Source organism: Sander lucioperca, chromosome 6 (assembly GCF_008315115.2).
Source record: "Sander lucioperca isolate FBNREF2018 chromosome 6, SLUC_FBN_1.2, whole genome shotgun sequence".
NCBI classification, from domain to species: Eukaryota; Metazoa; Chordata; class Actinopteri; order Perciformes; family Percidae; genus Sander; species Sander lucioperca.
The window spans coordinates 31,347,072-31,366,875 of NC_050178.1; the positions used below are offsets into that span (position 1 = coordinate 31,347,072).

The window sequence follows — 19,804 nt, forward strand, 5'->3', positions numbered from 1 at the left end:
CCTACTCTCCTTCTTTATCTCCTCCCATCATTTTCCCTCCAACATCTGTTGACCCATTTACAGTAAGTGTATAAGAGGGAGGGCAGTGTATGGAAAACGAACACAGTGAGAAACAAAGAGAGAAAGTGGGAGAGTATACAGAGAAGACCGAGTGGAACACCTCATACACAGGAAATGGACAGAGCCCCACAAGGCTTCATTCTTGAGCGAGCTGGCAGTGGTCGGTGGAGCCGCAGTGGAAAAGGCATTGCTAATTTGAATTAAACAGGGTCTTTTATCCTAACATTCCTCTACTGTGAGTGAGCCAGGTTAACAGGCCCAAAACCTTTTTTTTTTTTCTTTGAGAAGTTTCTATTTGCTCTGTTTCTCTACACAGCTCGTTGAATAGGTCAGTGAAAGATCTACACAGGCCTGCTGGTACAGCTTCAACTATTCTGTTCTTTAGCTCAATAAGGGCACCCAAGGAAAAGGAAAATCATCATGGTGTTCTCATCATCAACTCATACAGGCTATCCTTGTGACAGAGCCAGTGGGTGAAAAACAAGGCTGAAGATTGAATTATTCTTTTTCATATGGAGAGCTAGAGATTGTTCCAAGACTTCACTCCTCTGCTACAGACGTCATAGACACGTAAGCAGATGCCAGGACAGATTTACCTTCTTCCATAGGTCTGTCTGACCCAACAAATTTGTCTGAGCAGCTTCAATCTTCATCAAAATTGCGTGCAATACCAATATAGAAGTGATATTTACACCTGATGGATACTTTTCTACAGGCAACCAAGTCACTAGGCACACAAAGCCTTTCTGCTATCAAAAACAATTGCTGTATGCTGGATTTCAGACACTTTGCACGAGTGGAGCATTTAAGCTGCTATACATAGAGGTAGATCACATGCACTTTTCCAGTACTAGGGAGTGAGGGGGGGGGGGGCAAGAGAACTAAGGCCATTGTTTGAATCACACAAATCGGCTGTGACCCCTAACAAAGCAGGCTGAGCTGCAGTGTTGTAAGCAGCGTCACGTGTGAGGCCTGATCTGAACTGTGGCACGGCTACATGGAGGGAGAGCCGGGGAAATGGCGAGGGCCACGGGGACATAGTGGTGAAAGGGGAGCTGGCACTTTCTAAGTATGTGGTGTTTTAGGATTAATATTTAAACACATTTTCCTTGCTTGGACAGTTCATACTTTCATGACTGAGTTTGAGATTTATTCATCTTTGAAACGGTCTCTTGATTTGTGTCTCCTCTCCAGTGGCGGAAAAGAGGCCCAGCTGACTGAGAAGGAGTCAGGATCTGGGTCTGGATCAGGCTGCACCGGAGCCCAAAGCTTGTTAGGCTGTGGGGATTTTCCATTCACTAGTTCATGCTTCCCCTCAGTATGGTAGTCAACACAATGCTTGTTCAACCAATAACAAACACACAAACAAATAACGAGATGCTGCCAGTGCTAACACATAAAAGGGACTTTATGTGGGCCAGAATGAGGCCAACTGTACAGAGCAACGAGGCTCTTGAGTTTCTTCTAAAAAACTACAGACGATTCAGCATATGAAACAATGGCAGAAACACACATACAGTACATATCCTACTAACAAGCAAGATAATTAAAAATAATCCTGCATGCTTTTCACAGACATCAACCATCCAGATATAGCTGAATAATTTAACATGTTGATCCATGAATATACCTCATGAATAAATAGTGTTGCACCAGTTTACTGCCAGCAGCTCTTAATGACATACTAATACTGGGTTTGTCTGACCACTGATGGCCATGTCCTCACGAACCGGCTGGCCCTCCCTGTGATGCTCTTGGCCCACATGACATGATTTCTTGGACGAAGCACCCGAATCTTGACCAATAAGCCCCGAGCCCATTGACCTCCCTCTTTCGTCTGCCCTGACAAAGAAACAAAACTCCAAACAACTAGGACACGGCACTGATAAAAACAAGACAACACCAGAGCTCCATTTAGGTTAAGAGAGGACAGAGTGGCTAATATCGGAGTGTGTTATTTTCATGTTGCCACTCAACACAGTCTTGTCAAAAATATCACAGGCAGCAAAAGAGCAGGCACAGCAACAGCTAGCCACAGAGCACCGAGGGTAACAATACTACTGTTTATTTCTGACAGTTATCCTATAAACACTTCACTCTGCAGGTGGAACACAACACATTAGCCTGCCACTCCAACCACACCTTTAGGTGCCGCCAGAAGAAGTGGGTTTATTTTCAGCTACATGAATTCCCTTTGTCAAGGCGGCAATCACATCTTGGTTTAACAATGTTTTTATACAAATTGACCGCATTAATGCAGTTTAATATAATCATATCTGGCTTTCACCTTGGTGGCAGACTTTATGCCTTCTCTGATGATTGGATCTTTGGCTCTCTCTCCTTACCCCTTTTCTTCCAAGATATCAAAACCACATTTTCATTCCTTCCTGGGGGGGCTTCTGGGGTGGCTGGCAGGGCGACAAGCAAAGCAGGAAGGCTAAATCCAGCTCTCAAAAGCACAACAAACTGAACCTTCTCCAAACACAGCAGCAGCACCACTGCTCCTCAGGGCACAGAAACCACTAAGTAAACAGTTCTATCAGCAAAGTAAATTGCAATATTCATACAGAACAACACCACCACATACCCCCAACCGAATAAATAGATTGATCTTTATCTGTATTTGTATGTCATTCATCCCACACACACATTTTTCCACAAGCTTATGCATAAAAGGACAGATAATTAAAAATCAAATAACACACAGACACTTTTTTGTATCTCTTTCTCCCTTTTTCTCTCACAAACACACAGATGAAGAAGAAAAATAGATCTATTTTCCACTGAATAAGGTTCTTACGTAGCGACTCTATTTCTCAGATTGAAAAGATTTATTATTTGATTCATTCGCCACCTATTTCCTCATAGTGGACCGAGGATTAACTTAAAACTATTTTTATTATGCAAGTTTTTCTTGTAAGGAGCAGAGAGGGACCATGCTGCTGCCCCAGAATAACTTAAGATCTGAAAGGCATTTAGGTCTGTTTTGGCTTAGAGTTCTTACCCAGAAAACAAACTAATTTTAATCATCACAAATTAAGCGTCAAGTCCCTCTCCAGACAGTCATTTTTATTTGTTACTTAGGGCACTAGAAAACTAATTTAAAGGACAGACAACTAATTATCGCATAGAAAAACAGCTTTGCAAATGACAGGAAAGGGCCAAGGGGGTCGGAAAGGAGGATGAGAGTAATCGTCACTGTAAGAGCCAAGAAACCCGAGGAGACAGAAATCAAACAACCACTGCAGACGATAAGCTGTGTATTCAATAATGCAATATCCCATACAGGATGTAGTCATTTATTACTGCTACTAATCAGACACAAGGTAGTTAATACCTTTAACAAGCAGTGTGTAGGGGGGGTTCAACATTCTCCTGCATCATAAACTCTCTATCTCTCTTCTTATCCCAGGCTTGCTCACAGTCCCCCAATACACCCCCGCCTGTCATAAGGGTGCCTCTGTCCTGCACCAACCCCTTCTGCGGAGAGCCTTGCTGGTATTACATAATGGTCTTTTTAAAATTTAAACCCCTGACACGCTTTTCTTGGCTAAACACAGACCGGACTCTCTTGTCCTGCTTCAAGGGGCCAGCTTTGCCCTCTCTACTGCCCTAGCCTCAAGTCCTCACATCCGGCTCACCACAACCTTATATATATATATATATATATATATATATATATTCTTCAGTTTCTATATATGTCTTTAATTGGTCATTTTGAGACAATTTTGTTTGGCACTGCTAAAAAAATGTGCTATGTGTGCTAAAGACAACTTCATTTTAATTTACTCCTATCCTTGTGAGATGAAGTCATAGGAGACTACAGATCTTACATATAATTTCAATTTTAAATTGAGGGGTGCTTTGGATTCTTAGGATGATGATAGTGTGCGTAAAAGAGCAGATTGCGTGGACATGCTCTCACACCTGCAGCCAGTTCTTGCAGGGACAGGGCGCTGCAAGGCGATAGACTCTTTCATGTTGAGCAAAGGTTGTTTTTTTCTTGATATGTTGATGGCTATCTAGACTGGGTGGTGGCGGCTTTTAGGAGACAGTGGTAGGATCAAACAGATCACTTCTTCTTCCATATCTGAACAGGAAAACCACTGGCTTTGGGTCAAAATGACACCATTTATCAAATATATTCTCATTGCGACGGCTGTGGGTCAAACACCTGATTAAGTAGAGTCTTCTTTTGAAGGCAGTCTTTCATTTCTTTTGAGTCAGTGAGACGCACATTACATCATGAACGATTGTGTTTTCCACTCTGAAAGTGGCTATTACAAAAGTGCTTTATCTCCTAAAGAGCTAATTGCAGTCTAGGTGGGAACTGTCTGTAAAGCTGCCCTTATTACAGCCCAGGGGCAGAGGACATCATGTCAGCGTTACACACTTCCTGTGTTTCTAGAGCACACTCAATGCACGTGGGAATATTTCAGGACCCCAATAAAGTCTGAAGCCTGAGGAGATGAAAGCTCTATGAGAGCCTCCACCCTTCCCGAAGGCTATCAAGAGAAAACAAAAACTTTATCTCCATTGCATGGTTTTCAATTGTTCATTGATTAGGAATGCAGATCAATGCTCTAAAGGTCAGGCCCAGACAACCATTTTGTTTTTGTTTTACTCTTTCAGTATCCCTCTATGCCAGTCTGACCCAGCACCCCAGGGTACAAAGAACAGCATTGTGGGGGTTACACAGCAGGGCAAAGCAGCTGCACTGGACAGTGACCGACTTCACTAGCAATAGCCAACACACTAACAAAGGCCACTGTGAAGCTCCATCCACATGAGTGAATAAATAAATCTCTCTCATGCATCTTTTCAACCAGAAGCATCTGCAAAAGCACCTTCACAAAGGGCACATTTATCACAACAATAAAACTGCAAAGACTTCTCAGTGTATGGGTGGTGTACATACAGTTTGGGATACATGCTCATAAAACATATGACAACATGGCATTTCAATCAGTTTTAATTTTCAATCCTTGTGGCAACTCCTTTTTCTGTATACATCTGATGAGCTACAAAAACTGTTAATCAACCATATTTAACTGGGCCGATATTCATTCAGTACGCCACAGCTTTGACACCCAAGATCTGCTCTGCATCAAACGTCCAATTTTGGTTTGTTTTAGAGACTAGAGCCTCAGGAAACATAGGGAGAGAGGGGGAAGACGTGCCAAAGATCTGAACAGAATGATGGATGTTGTGGTTACACTGAAGTAAATCTTTTGAAATGGGTCACAAATATATACTTTAATTCTTTAAAAGTTTCACTCAAACAAGAGTAAATAGTGCATTTGTTGGGGACTCATTTAATCGCAAATTTGGTCCACTAGCAACGATTTACAGCAGCAGGACCGTGTATGTGGGAAATGTTCGTCGTAATGAAGAAATATGTCACCCAGTGTCACTGTGTGGCTCACTGATGTAGTTGTACATAGATTTTGAACAACAATGTGGGTCTATGGCTCAGAGGAATATAAGGCTTTGGCTACTCAGGCAATACTTGTCAATAGGATCAATTAATTGATGATTGTGGTCTTTTCAAGAGATTTGTTGACAAAACGAAAACTACAGTATATCGCCAGACTTATCCTTAATTAATTTCAATCAAACAGAAAGAAAGCCACAATTCCAATTAAAAGTACCCTGACAGACTAGTGTTTACTTCAACTTTTGTAATGCACCTTTACTTGCCACGTTCCTCAATAACAATCTCAAAACAAACTTCAACAAAACACCTAAAGTCTGAGGAAGCGAAGATAAGGATTGGTAATTTATTTTGTCAGACTCACTTGAGTTTTCCACCCTGACACTAAGAAACGTCAGGTCCCTACAGCATAGGTCCTATAACTGAGAATTTGGCAAAAGCTAAAGGGAGTAGCAAAAGACTGGAGGAGGATGGAGTCACTGTTTTTTCTGTCCCAGATAGAGACACTGAAGAAGGCTGACCCACATATGAGAAGGGGGGAAAAGAGCAGGTTGTGAAAAACAGCAGGTTTCTCCATTGCTCTGGGCGAGTCTCTAATGACTTCCAGACCTACTCTCATACAGTCTCTGCGTCTGGACTGCAGCGACAGCACTCTACGTGGCCTCACTCACTCTCTCCCAGGCCACTCCCCACCTCAGACAAGCAGCAGACAGACAGACAGACAGACAGACAGACAGACAGACAGACAGACAGACAGACAGACAGACAGACAGACAGACACACACACACACACACACACACACACACACACACACACACACACACACACACAGCCCCCCCTACCCACCCAAAGCCCTCTGTCCTCTTAGAAAACTACAGGCGTTTCAGTCTGAGAGACTGACCAAAAAGACACTGCTGCTTTCATCCTCTCCCTAGGGATTCAGCCTCAAAACATCTCCACGCTAATGAAGACTTTCAAACGACGGCTGTTTTTTTTTTTTTTTTAGTACTACTTTCGGTTTGGCTCATGACTGCATCCTCTGTGGGTCTCAATGCGAAAAGAAATCACCTATATCAAAAAAGATTGGGCATGACAGAACTGTTTATAAGCAGAATGATCTCTCTCTCTCTCGCTTATAAAACATCCCATTGTTTTCTCCAGCCTGGCTGTGGTTAGCCAAATAAATCTAATCAGTCAACGTTAATTTACTGATTTTAGAATGTGTTTGGAGGGATCAAACGCTACACTGACATATTAGCATATCTTTGCGATTACAAAAAAAGATATTTTTTCGATCTATTTCTGAGGCGGTTTTAGACTTGGTGACTCCAACTGTGGAATAGTATTCAAGTCAAATCAATCTACATAATTTTCACATTGGTAAAAGAGCATATCCTGCACAGATGGGTTGAAGATGTTACATGAACCAACTTTGCATTTTTTTAGATAATTAAAATCAAAGGTTCGGCTAACATTTCAGTTGTTCATTTCACAATCAGGGTACACAAGAAGGTAGCCCAAAGTGTTTGGATACAATATACTGGACTGTTTAAACTCATCATTTTATATTTTTTAAGACTTACAAACATCAGGCTCCTCATCAGAGCCGTCTGGGCAGTCCTTCTCCCGATCGCAGCGCCAGCCCTTAGAGATGCACGTCACACCGTCTTTACACACAAACTGCTTTGGGCTGCAGGTCTTTGGAACTGAAAGGAGACAAAGAAAAAAGTGAATTAATTAAAAAAATTCTGGTAGAAAAATAAATAGCTCCTCTTGTGTCGGTGATCTTTATTGCTGAGGTCTCATTAGCGAGCGGGCCTGTTGTGTTCAGAGTCAATAGTGGCCCTCACTGGCCCTAATTAGGTCTTGGAAAGTTCCTACTTGATGGAGGGGATAGAGAATGGATGCACAAAAACTCAAACACACACACATGCAGGCATTACTTAAACTTGCTGTGCCTAAATATCCAGGTCAGTGTTCATATGCCAATATTGGTGATGCAACCTGTCTGGAGGATATCAAAGAACATCTTCTTCTGTGGATTGCACCCCTATCATCCATTTCTCCTTCAATCCAACCAATCCAAGAGAGAAAGAGAGAAAGAAAGAGAGAGAGAGAGAGAGAGAGAGAGAGAGAGAGGAAAAACTGCCCACTCCAGCCATAGCCAAATGGGGGCGTGTATTCAAACCCACACTAATTCAAGTCCTCTCAGAACAGCAAGTAAACACTTTGACACACACACACACACACACACACACACACACACACACACAGCTGAGTCACCCAGGGGCAGTCAGGGGAAGCTCTGAGTTGAGGTTCATACAACAATTTACTGCTGAGTGGGATAAATGAAAAACAGTTCTAGTCTGCTGCAACTAAAAGGGTGAGGTGTGCGCTCAGTATTTGGGATTTTACTAACTTTATTTGAAAATGTTAGAGTTGACCTCACCCTTGTAGCGGTCTTTCATTAAGCTGTCATTGAAAAGTAAAGAAAAGCAAAAATTAATGGATTGGCTACTTAGGCTGTGCTATTCGTATTGTCCTGGTTTCATAAACAAGCCTTTTATTTCCATGCCCTCCATGTTATTTATTATTAAAATGTCTAACAAACTCATTTTATGGTGTGACTAAGGTTAGCACAAGGGCTAACCACTTTATAATAATGCGTGCACACTCCCAAGTTGTAATAAGGATGACCGTATTTACATTTAATGCTAGCTTTCTCCAGTGGTGAAGGACATCTTGATATGGAGCTCAACCTAAATACCATGAATTCAACCTGACATATTGCTACACACATTCACAGACTCCCCACTTATCCACCTCTCTACCGCTGTATGTGTGTGTGTGTGTGTGTGTGTGTGTGTGTGTGTGTGTGTGTGTGTGTAGAGGGGCATCTTATTCTCTCTCAGAACTCAGAAGGATTTGAATTATTCATGAAATGCAATCAGGCCTGTGTTAAAGCGTTTCCTCTTTGCCGCTCATCCCTCTTCTTTTGTGCGTGTTTATTTGTTTGTTTAGAGGTGTCAACACGAGCCATAGCAGGCAGCTAGTTGCGGTGCGTCTCTCTATTGTCTATTGTTTATTTAGACATGCTTTAACTCAACGTGCTGTTAACTCGGCTTCCAATAATGGCTGTGGGATGAGTGCACACCTGACTCAACCACAATATGCTGCTGACAGAGGCATATCAGGGACCAGAGGAAGTAGGTCAGGAGGGTTACTGGACCACCAGCTCAGCTAGCTGTGATGATATGAGAGACGCAAAGGGAGTGAAGACAAAGTCCACGTCCAGAGCCGCCATTACAGTCAGCCTCAGGTCATCCAATCAAAAAAAAGATTTTTTTTTAATATACAGTAGTTATAAACATAACTGCATATATGTTGAATATTGTGACGATTGTTTTATATCATTTAGGCAGAGGCAATGAAATTTCTCTTTTTGGCCATTTTTCTTCTCCCTGCACACTACTTTCTATTGTTAGTATTATGCCTTTGTTCTGAATTTCCCAATAAAACAAACTCAAATGCTAAAAATCTAGACAGCACAAACCACACCGGTGGTCAGGGTGGAGAGTACAGACAATTGGTACATCTCACTTCCTCTAATTGCATCCACGATTCCTCACTGTGACGCACTTACTACTGCCAACGCTGTTTTAAAATTAAAAGTTTGACAAACATCCACGCCTGCATTAAAAAACGTTAGCCTATTCCGTAGAGATCAGTCCAACCACAGTTTGCAAGTGGACTTTACTGCTCAGACACTGAATGCATGTGCCATTTATGTTTAAGAATGTATTATTTCTTGTGCATATGTATGTATTGATATTCTGTTACATGATTTAATAATCCCCTTTATGATGTGAATTAGAGTGGGACATGCCTGAATGGAAATTACACTGATAGATGGTTAAAATAAATATTAATTGCTGGATAACAATAATGAGTGCGAACGCCTCCTTCACTTTAATATTATCTGTAATAATAATCGGTTCAAAGGGGAAATGGCAGATCATGAAAAAAAAGATGAATGATGGAGGTTGTTTATGGTTTCTTTGTTAATCAGACCTACAGTTAACAGCCATCCAATAATTTTAATTAGACGGTCAGAAAAAAAATTATTCTAAAATTGGCAGTAATCATATGTATTTGCACACCAACAGTATAACTGAAAAGTGTCACTTTCTTCTTCTTCCTTCCTTTTTTCTACAATTGCTTTTGGGTCTAACATTTTGAGCAGATAAGTTTATGTGATGGATGTTATTGCTTTTGGTTGGTGGTATGGAAATATTGCATACATACTGTAGTGTACAGATTTACTGCATGTCAAGCACAATCAATACGTCTCTGGAGAACATTTTAACACATTTGACACAATCAGGATTTAACCGGTTTAAAATATTTAAGTTTAAAGAGAGTCTCACTGTTTTGTGAACTAGTGCACAATGCAACAGGTGTCATATGTATTTGTCCTTTGTTTCAAAAGGAAATGATGCAGGGAGGAAGAGTGAATGAATGAAGCAGAAAAAGATTGTAAACAGATGGAAATGGCACATGATGACATAAGAGAACAAGCTGGGTGAACTGCAGCTATGAGAGAAAATGGAAAGGCAGGGAAGCGAACTACAAGTCAAAGGGGGGCAGGGCTCTCGCAGCTTGGGGCAGGCCTGAAGATCTAAGAACAGACTGAGCTGGGCTGGGGTACTGAGATGGGATGGAGGAATGTCACACATGCTATCAATGAGCTGCCTGTGTGTTTACCAAAATGGTGGCTGAGTGAAAATGCTTTGGGTCATCGCCATTTGGGCCGGATTACAAATCCACTGCCCTCTGCCCCCGCCGCTGTCTGATGGTCCTCCAAGATGAGCTCCGTCTGGTTGGGAGGAAGAGTCCTCTTCTACAGCAAACACAAGCCTCACCCCCAGCCACAGCCCCATTTCCTCCGACACCCACAGCGGCGCTATAAATAAGTTGGAGGTTGGCCTCTGAGATCAACCAGGGCACTACAAAGCTGCAGCAGACATTTAGACTACCGCCTCATCACGCACCACTCATTGGCGGACTTAAAGTGCTGTCAACAGCAGAGCTGAAAGGGGGCTTGAGCAGTATGGAATCCGGTCTACAAAGCAGGCAGCGTAAGGTATTGCACCTTCAACTGGACAGCCACCATTCAAGTGAAAATTTGCACCAGCTCCAGAACTGCTGTTCTGTAACTTTTCCAGTGCTCTTACCTCACAGTAGAGGTTAACCACAAACCAGAATGTCAGGGATCAGTTAAGTATCTGCAAACTTGCAAACATTGTCCATCTATCAGCCCTAGTATAACACAAATCTACAGCCATGTTAGCAGCTATGTGATGCTGATCTTAGGTACAACAGTGCTTTGAGCTAAATGCTAACATCGTGTTCGCCATCTTGGATTGGTGTGTTAGCATGCTAACATTTGCTAATTAGGACTAAACACAAAGTACAGCTGAGGCTGATGTCATTAGTTTTGCAGGTAATGGACAAACTAAAATGTTTACCTGATGATGGTACAAGATGAAAAGTCAGAGGATGTCCAAAGTTATTACAAACCATGGCATGGCATGGCAATCCATTCAATAGTTGCAGAGACATGTCATTCCAAGCCACAAATGTCGCCCTCATGGCAGCGATAGAGGAAAAGTCTTATAATCATTACAGTTATAACAATCCATCCACTGGGAACCATTAACTGGTGGCACTAGAGTAATTGTCAGGGAATCACCAGTCATTAGAATTCATCCTCAGGGGACCCTGGATATCCGTACCTAATGCCATCCAATAGTTGCTGCTGAGATATTTCACTGAAAGCCAAACATTTCAACCTGCTGGTGAGACACCAAAGTCTGTAGGATTTATCCTCTGGGGACCATGATTGTCTGTACAACATGTCATTGTAATCAATTGAATAGCTGTCAAGATATTTAAGTCTGGACCAAAGTGGTGGACTGACCGACAGACCGACATTGCCATCCATAGAACCATGGTGTTGGCACGGCTTAAAAAAGCTAATTGAATACTCGTTTTACACAATACTGTGCACGGATGATTATCTTCTTTCTGTTTTTTAAGTATCATTTCATAACCCTGGAATCTACCTGGCTCTGTGAGGCAACAGACTTGGGTTTCCCCTGTACTTTTATAAACATAAGTCACTCACATGCACACCTTGTATATGTCAGAATGACTGTTAGAGACTGAGAAGGTCAGAGAGAAGTACGACATAGGCATTGATATTTATTTGTGCATGCATAAATGCATGGTTATGTTGCAATGTCTGCTGAGAAAAAAAGTTTAGTCTACTGAAGATAGCGTGTACTTGCACTAAAGCACTTTCTCAAGGGGAGAGGATGGTCCTGCTATCCCAAATACTTTTCACTGGGACATGATAAAGCTTTGTTATCTTTTTAAATATTTAGAAAAGGGAGGTTTATATGAGGGCAAGATAAACAGCCTGAATTGTGTGTAATCAATCTTGACAATGACGCCCACTTGGCCAAACCTTTATGCACACTTTTTCTTTTCAGAGAGCCACAGACTGGAATAACACTGCAACATGGCCAGTTTAACATGGAGACATGGCTAAATTTCTTAAGAGAATATGACAGAATAAAACATTATAAATGCTGCAGGATATGAATGATAACCAATTTGAACCAATCCACAAAGAATATTAAGTGAAAAATGTTTTTAATATTTTGTGTTCAGCAGCACAACAGGCCTGATGAACTTTCTTTTTAGATTTAGTCAACACAAGACCAAGTTTGGCCAGTAATGAGACGGCAAACAGCCACAACAAAGCCAAAGGGGAAGACATATAGGAAGAGACTGGTGTAGAGCATAAAGCGAGAGGGGCAGCGGGCTGTTTTGCTGACCTTTGCACTGACCTAACCTGCTAAGAGCTAAAAAACAAAGGAAGTGTCTATATTGGCCTGTTTGGCTGCGGCCTGCCACCTCCTCATCCTCCTCCACAGCTCAGACACAAACACTTCAGTATTTTGCAATGGAAGAGAGTGAGAAGAAGGAAGAGGGAGGGGAAAAAAGTTTTCCAATTTGTCATGTTACAAAACAGAGAAAAAGAGGCCCCAGCTGTGCCTCTTAGATAAACCTTTCCGGCAGAGTTTGGAGGAGCTGTAGAAGTCTAGTCAGTAGAGAATAGAAGTTTAGACAGAATTTAGACATGCTTACCATAGAGAATGAACGACAAAGCATATTCATGTTTACAAAACAGTCACCATTATTATATAAATATTTTGAAAGATGGCATCAAGAGTAAAAGTTCGGGGATGTTTCTGTCTGCGTGTATAGCTGCTCGACTGCTCACCCCCTGGATGAATGTTTAATTTAATCATGTTTTTATGAGTTGTGAGACAGTCTGTGTGTTTGCAAATCTATGTAAGTATGTGTTACACATGCACTTAGAGCTGAGAAGAATTAACATCAGGAATGTGCTCATGTCTGGTGATTGTTGCCAAGTAAAATGGGGCTCTGCCATGCAGGACAACACAGTCCTGCCTGCGACCGTTTGGATTTTACCGGTCAGATCTGAGCACAAACCCTGTCGACCTACAAGCCTTTGTGGTAGTGAGAGGCAGAACCTATTAAGCCAAGCAGAGTAATCAAATGTGAACTTAATTAAGAGCTATTTGGATGTCTGGCTGAGATTCCACCATGTCTCAACCCCAGAGTGGTAATCAACCAAGACTGCTATTTGTACTGCAGTCAGTGTGGGAGCACACAGGGCGGAGGCTACGATCTCCTTTACTTCCACATAAGGATTAAATCGCATTCTGCAGCAGCGTTGGGGACGAAGCAGAAAACCACAAGGTGTGATCCATCATTATAAAGTTAGTCAGTTTAGACAAATCCCTTTGCCACACCATTGCTAGAGCACACGCTGTACGTAGCTGCACAGGGAGTAAAATGACAATTAAGCCTACTTAGTATGCTGCCTAGGGAAACATATTAAAGAAGATTATATAAAATTCTTTAGTGCCTTTTCATAAGACCGGTAAAAGTTTCAAGTTTCAGTGTGACACATAAGCTATTTGGAACGTGACAAGATTCTCTCACATTCACTATGCATATGCAGAAGCATAATGAGCGCTGCTAATGACACCTACAGCTAACGACAGCTACAGCTAACGACAGCTACAGCTAACGATGGGTTCTCACCATGATTTTGTGATGATGAAGCCTTAAACAAGACATTTGATCAGTAACACAGTAAATCCTAATCAGTGATCTGAATAATGTTATTATGCCGTTACACATTTTTGGACCGCTACATTTCTAATAAGCTGACATAACAGTTAGAAGGACCTTCAGTCAAAGAGTTTGACCTTTTGGGAAATCGCCTATTTGCTTCCTGGCAGAGTGTAAGATGAGAAGATCGATACCTCTCTCATTTGCAGTCGGTTAGCTTAGCTTAGCATAAAGATAGGAAGCAAGGGGAAACAGCTAGCCTGGCTCTGGCCAAAGGAAACAAAATCTGCCTACCAGCACCTCTAAAGTTCATCAATTAACTAGTTATATTGTCTTTGTTTGATGTGTACAGAAACCAAAGTGTAAAAACTATGATTCATCTTTTCAGCTGGGTTATGTGCTGGACATTTTCTTGGCTGTGAGCAGTTGCCAGGCAACCAAGAAGCAAGTTACTGCTCCCAGCCAAGACATAGTCGGGCCGTTAACCCTCCATAAGAGGTGTGCATGGGCGTAGGAAGCATTGAAAATTTGGGTGTGACAATTTTAAGGGGGGATCTGGGGGTCCTCCCCCAAGAAAACAGAGTAAATGTAATTTCCTGTAAATGTCATTTCCTGACATGTACAGAGTAAATGTCATTTCCTTGTGCATTTTAACAGGTGGTTTGATGCTTTTAAGATATTAAAAAGCTAAAAGAACAGAAATTGATACGATGACTAATTCTGAGCCAACTTTAATAATAAACCAGTCATTATTTATTTAAAATCAATGATCTCTTTATGCATTCTATTTAATGAATTTATTTAATGTTTAAAGTTACTGCTGCCAGCCAAGAAATAATCTGGCCCGTAACATTCCATAAAGGAGTATGGCTAGGTAGATTTTGTTACCATCGACAGAGCCAGGCTAACTGTTTCCCACCGTTTCCCGTCGTGGTGCTAAGCTAAGGTAACCCTGATAAGCTAAGCTTGAATTGAATTAACTAGCAGTCAGCTGTAGCCTAACATTTAACGGACGGAAATGAGAGTGGTGTCGATCTTCTCATCTAACGTTCCTTTAGAAAGCAAATTATTGCATTTCCCAAAATGTCAAACTAGTCCTTTAAGACATTTCAGCGATCTTGATAGCCAGTTCAGTCAATTCAATGTTCAAGTACCTCATCATCTCCAAACTATAAAGAATGATGTGATGTTGAGGGAGATTTGCAAAATATATTCAATTTGGTAATGGTGTGTGTAGGTTAATAACAGTAGAGAAAACAGTTGCCCATTCTCTTCCCAGAAGCACACCAGTACATCAGAGAGGCCACACCGCCTACATACATGCAGTTGAGTGTGGGAAAGTTCACTTAGTGTACAATATTCAGAATTTCATAGAGATTTATTGGATGCAATAGCACCTTAAAATGTGTGTCAAGTATTGACAACAAATATCTCTTACCCAACATGCTGTGTTTTTGCTCAGGCGGAAGGCAGAAATAATGATTGTGGGTCCATGTGAGGAGATTTCTGCCACTAAGTGAAGGGTGAATGCCTGTTTGAGGGATTAGTGTTAAAATGAGGCTTATGTTAAGGTTATGGTTGGGTACTTTGTGTTTAGGATTAGAAGTTTGGTAATAAATCTAAATCACGGTTGCATGAATAGTGACGTTGGTGATGACCATGTGTGTGGTTGAAGATGTATTGTTTGCATGTGTAACGTATCTCAAAATAATATTTACTTTTACGTACTATGGAGAAAAACAAGGTCTGTTTGTGTGGTTCAATTTTCTTCCTCCAGGGAATGAGTTCACAAGTATCTATAGTATAAAATCTACAATAGGTGTGAGAATGCTCTGTCGCACTTTTATTTGTCCAGAAAAAATGGATGTCAGTAAAAAAAAAACCTGAAGCAGAGGCTTAAATGGATGTGAATGAATGTATTTGTTGTGTGAGCTGATGCTGAAATAGACTGTATTTTATCTGGCGGAGGAACCAAGATTGGAAACATTTTATGAACAAAAAAATGAATTTCTATCTGGCATTAAAACTCAATAATGTTTGGAACAGGCAATATGCAATATGACGTTTGGGATTTATCTTGTACATTAATAACTGGAATAGATAGGTTCACTCTTATGCAGCAACAATAAGCGATATAGCCTCCATTGTGCATTCCACAACACATACAGTCCTTTCAGACTGACACAGTGGAGCAAATTAAGCTCATCCGACCTGAGGCTGAGACTGCCTGGCCTCACCGTTAAACATGGGTTCCTGACTTAAATAGCCACTTTAGGTATATTATACATAGTCAAAAATAAAAGAAATGATGATGTCCACACTTCAAGTGTGAAAAAAACCTTCAAGCTGGCAGAATTACACAATGTCAGATCTTTAGCAGTGATGTGTACAGAACTGCAGTTGGTGCTGCCAGATCACGACTGTTGCGTTTTTATGAATGGTTAAACGTGGACTTAAAGAGTGTTCATAAGACAACACTTTCTCAGTCTTTACACCTAAAGAAGATAGCCATGTGAAGGACTGCTGCTCAGTGATAACAGCTTCATCACTAATGACATTTCTTATGACACATGATACAACTTTCTCTCTTTTACACACATGCAAATACAACTGTATCTGCTGAATTATCAAGGGAGTATGATTTCTATTTCATTAAACTAAAGTAAGCTACGGTTATAAAATCAAAGTGATGGCTTTCTTTGCACTTGGATTTAGAGTAAGTTTAAGCAAAGCAGCTACTGGAAAAAACAATCCTCTGTGTTTAGGACTTTTAGGATTTAAAGCTGCTATAATCAATGTTTTATATTGACAATGGATCACATGACTACTTGGCCATTAACATGACTCTAAAAGAATGTTACTCCGTATCTACTGGATATGTAAGTAGGCAACTGTTTGCTAACGAGTTTGTCTTATCAATTTAAAAGGTGATAATAGGTTGGTGTAGTTTACGCAGCAGGTTTCTGCTGCCCCCAAGAGACCAAAAACAAATCAGTTATTGCAGATTTAAAGCTGAAATGTGCACATTTCTGTATGTTAGCATCATTTTTTTTGTGTCAACTTGTTGTTGGTATTCAATAAAAATTTTGAAAATGTTAATAAAAATCAGCTGACCAGATTCCATGAACCTGAATAAGGTAAATATTTTTTTTTTTTACTTATTTTTAAAGCTAGACAGAATTTGCACTTTTAACCAAACAGGCATGACCCAACCAATTAAAACAACATTTTTGTACAGCTGAGTATGGAAAGCTCATATTGGCGTTTCCCCACAGTGTACCACAAAGACAGATGTAATAACTCTGAATTTAAAAACCATGGTGCAACCTGATGAAGCAGGGGTGAACCCGCCGAAAAGTTGGGAAGTTGCAAACACTGCAGACAATTGTCAAACTCTCCAGTTCTATTCTCACTTTCATTAGAAGTATTTTGCATAACTTTATTTTCATGGCAGTTATTTCTAGTCTCCACAATGCAGAAAGGAAAATGGCATCTCTTCCTAGGTGTTAAATATATAAATGTTAAACCTTTGGTCATCATCCAGGAGGGATTTCTGTCATTTTGTCCCAAGCGATATAATAACCACTGAGTAATACAGCCTCCACCTCAGCATTTGGTCTTAGCTACAAATCAAAGACTTCTGGCGGGTAGGGCTTAACATTTTTTTTTGAGTCTGCGTTCACCAGTAATTTTTTTTTCCTATCCTTACCTTCGTGTATTGAAACCTGTGCTGTCAAAAGTTGCTGGCCAATGTATTGTGAATATACACATGCATGTTCATGATATCCAGTGCAAGTTTCTTCTCATACTCTTTATGATGGCCTCCTGAGACAGTGTCCTATCTCCTAGCCTTAAATAGCTCCATATAGATAGTGTATCAGTAGGTCACTACTTTCAAGTGGGTCATAGAGCTGTTCTGCCAAGCCTGGCCACATGTACCCACAACATTGGCGATAATAGATGTCAGCTTTTGAAAGCCCTCAGCAGAGTTCACAGGCAATTATGAAAAAGTCTCTTTTGTATGAACCTTTTTTTTTTGTAATGAACAAAATGAATCTTACCACTGCCCGTTAAAAGAATAGTCTAAATTTCTTTTAAAATACGGTTATTTGGTTTCTTGCTTAAAGTCAGAAGAGAAGATCTATACCACTCCCATATCTGTCCATTCAGTGTGAAGCTGGAGCCAGGAGACAGTTAGCTTAGCTTAGCATAAAGACTGGAAACTAGGGCTGCACGATATGGGAAAAAATATCTAATTGCGATTATTTTGACTGATATTGCGATATAATTCAGGATATTGGAGGAAATTATAAAATTATTAATAATATAGTGTGGTTTTGCGAGGTTCTGTACCAAACAAAGATTTTTCCAAATCAAAATGTTAAAAACTAAAATTTTCCATTTTACTAGTAGTTATGTGCGGGACTATTTCTTGGCCGTGAGCAAAGGTTTCCTGGATTCTCCTCTGGTTGCCGTAGAGGTGATGGTGGGTGGATTTTGATACCTTCAGGGTAGCTGTTTCGAGTCTTTATGCTAAGATATGCTAACTGGCTGCTGGCAGGCTATATATTTCCAAAATGTCAAACTATTCATTTAAAAGGCTCAAAAGACAGTATTTTCTTTCATGAAATAAAAAAAGAAGAAATGAAGGGTTGGGCGTATTTTCATAAATGGAGAAACTTACTGTGATCATTACAAATGAATACCTTCAGGGCACTAAGATTTCACATCAGGTGTGACGCAGTTGTATTGTCAATTGTGTGCAAGTTGGAAATCTATGGCTACAGTAGTATTGAATTTCATTATTAGTGCTCAGCCACATAAACCATCGGTGTAATAATGTGACTGAACTTTACTTAGCCTCCGAGTTGTTTTTCCCCTGGAAAAGCTGCTGACCAAAGTACTGGGTTTTAAATCCTGCTCAGTTATGCAGCCGCGGCTGGTTGTCAGTGTGTCGTATAAGGCATTTAATCAGCAACCAAAACTCGTTTAGTTAGGCACTGAATGATCCAAGTCACATATTTAAAAATATGTTAAATAAACTATTCTGTTCTCTCTCTGTTATTTGCATTAACTGCTTTTCTACATCCACTTTTAAACGTTGCATGAGTGACATAAGGTCAGCGGTGACAAGGACCTAACAAATGCACTCTGTTTTCCATGTTGCTCTCACTTGTCAGTAAACAAGAAAGTGGTAACCTTTTGGCCATGTGGATGTTATTGTGACAGCAGTACCCCAATAACAGCCAAATGTTGAGCCAGTTCTAAGGCCTAACCAAATGTTACAACAGAGAGTAGTCCACAGGGGGAAAGTGCCAGGGGAAGCACTAGATGGTGAGTTAATTAACAACAAAAGGAGCCTGTGCTACTAAATGAAGAAGTTTAACATTTAAGAGAGGATAAATAAGGAAACATGAAATTAAGAACAAGGCATTTCAGATGGAGAAAGCTCACTTCAAAAATAACATTTAAATGGATGTCTGAATGAAAAAAATAGAAATGGGTCAAGTTAGAATTCCAGCTGTCGTCAGTGACAAGATGTCGATCACATTTCTCCTGTTTTATTTTCTGTGACGTAAGGCCACTTAAGGCCTTGGGGGATAGCAATGCCCATTTTTGAGGACCAGTGATCTCTTCTTGCAGTGACGCTACACTACTTTCATGGAGTGAAACGATGCAAATTCTTTAATTAGGGCCTTTTCCGCTAGGCCCCCAATTAGCAGCGCCTTCTGAACAATTTGAGACTGTTCGTGGAGGTCTCCTCTGGGAAACAAAGAGCAGCTTAGACCCAATTAAACTCAGGGTTTGTTGGTGGCCCAGGGTCTCTGTTCTGGCTACAGTATGGAGACAGTGAGAGAAAATCTTTAGAGGTCTAGAAAATGGAAAAAGAGGAGTTCCAGGCTAGTCTGAAAAAAACTTTACTAGTAACATATGTGGTTCAAAGGGCCTTAAAAATTAAAGAGGCAATCAAAGAGGTTAAAAACGCAATTTAGCTTTGCTTGAAAGGGTGTAACATGCAGTCTAGCTTCCTATACAACAAGTGACATGTTGGCTAAGGTCTGTTGAGGCTGGCTTCA

The 19,804-nt window shown here is 40.7% G+C and overlaps 1 protein-coding gene across 4 annotated transcripts in view; it reads right to left on the bottom strand.

Annotated features, from left to right (window-relative positions):
* Positions 1-19,804, bottom strand: part of LOC116065906 (low-density lipoprotein receptor-related protein 1-like) — an 88,283-nt gene that overhangs the window by 66,141 nt on the left and 2,338 nt on the right. For all 4 annotated transcript variants that reach the window (XM_031321562.2, XM_031321546.2, XM_031321571.2 and 1 more), the window contains exon 2: positions 7,079-7,201. In XM_031321562.2, the coding sequence (XP_031177422.1) occupies positions 7,079-7,201 (123 nt within the window). The remainder of the gene's footprint in view (positions 1-7,078; positions 7,202-19,804) is intronic.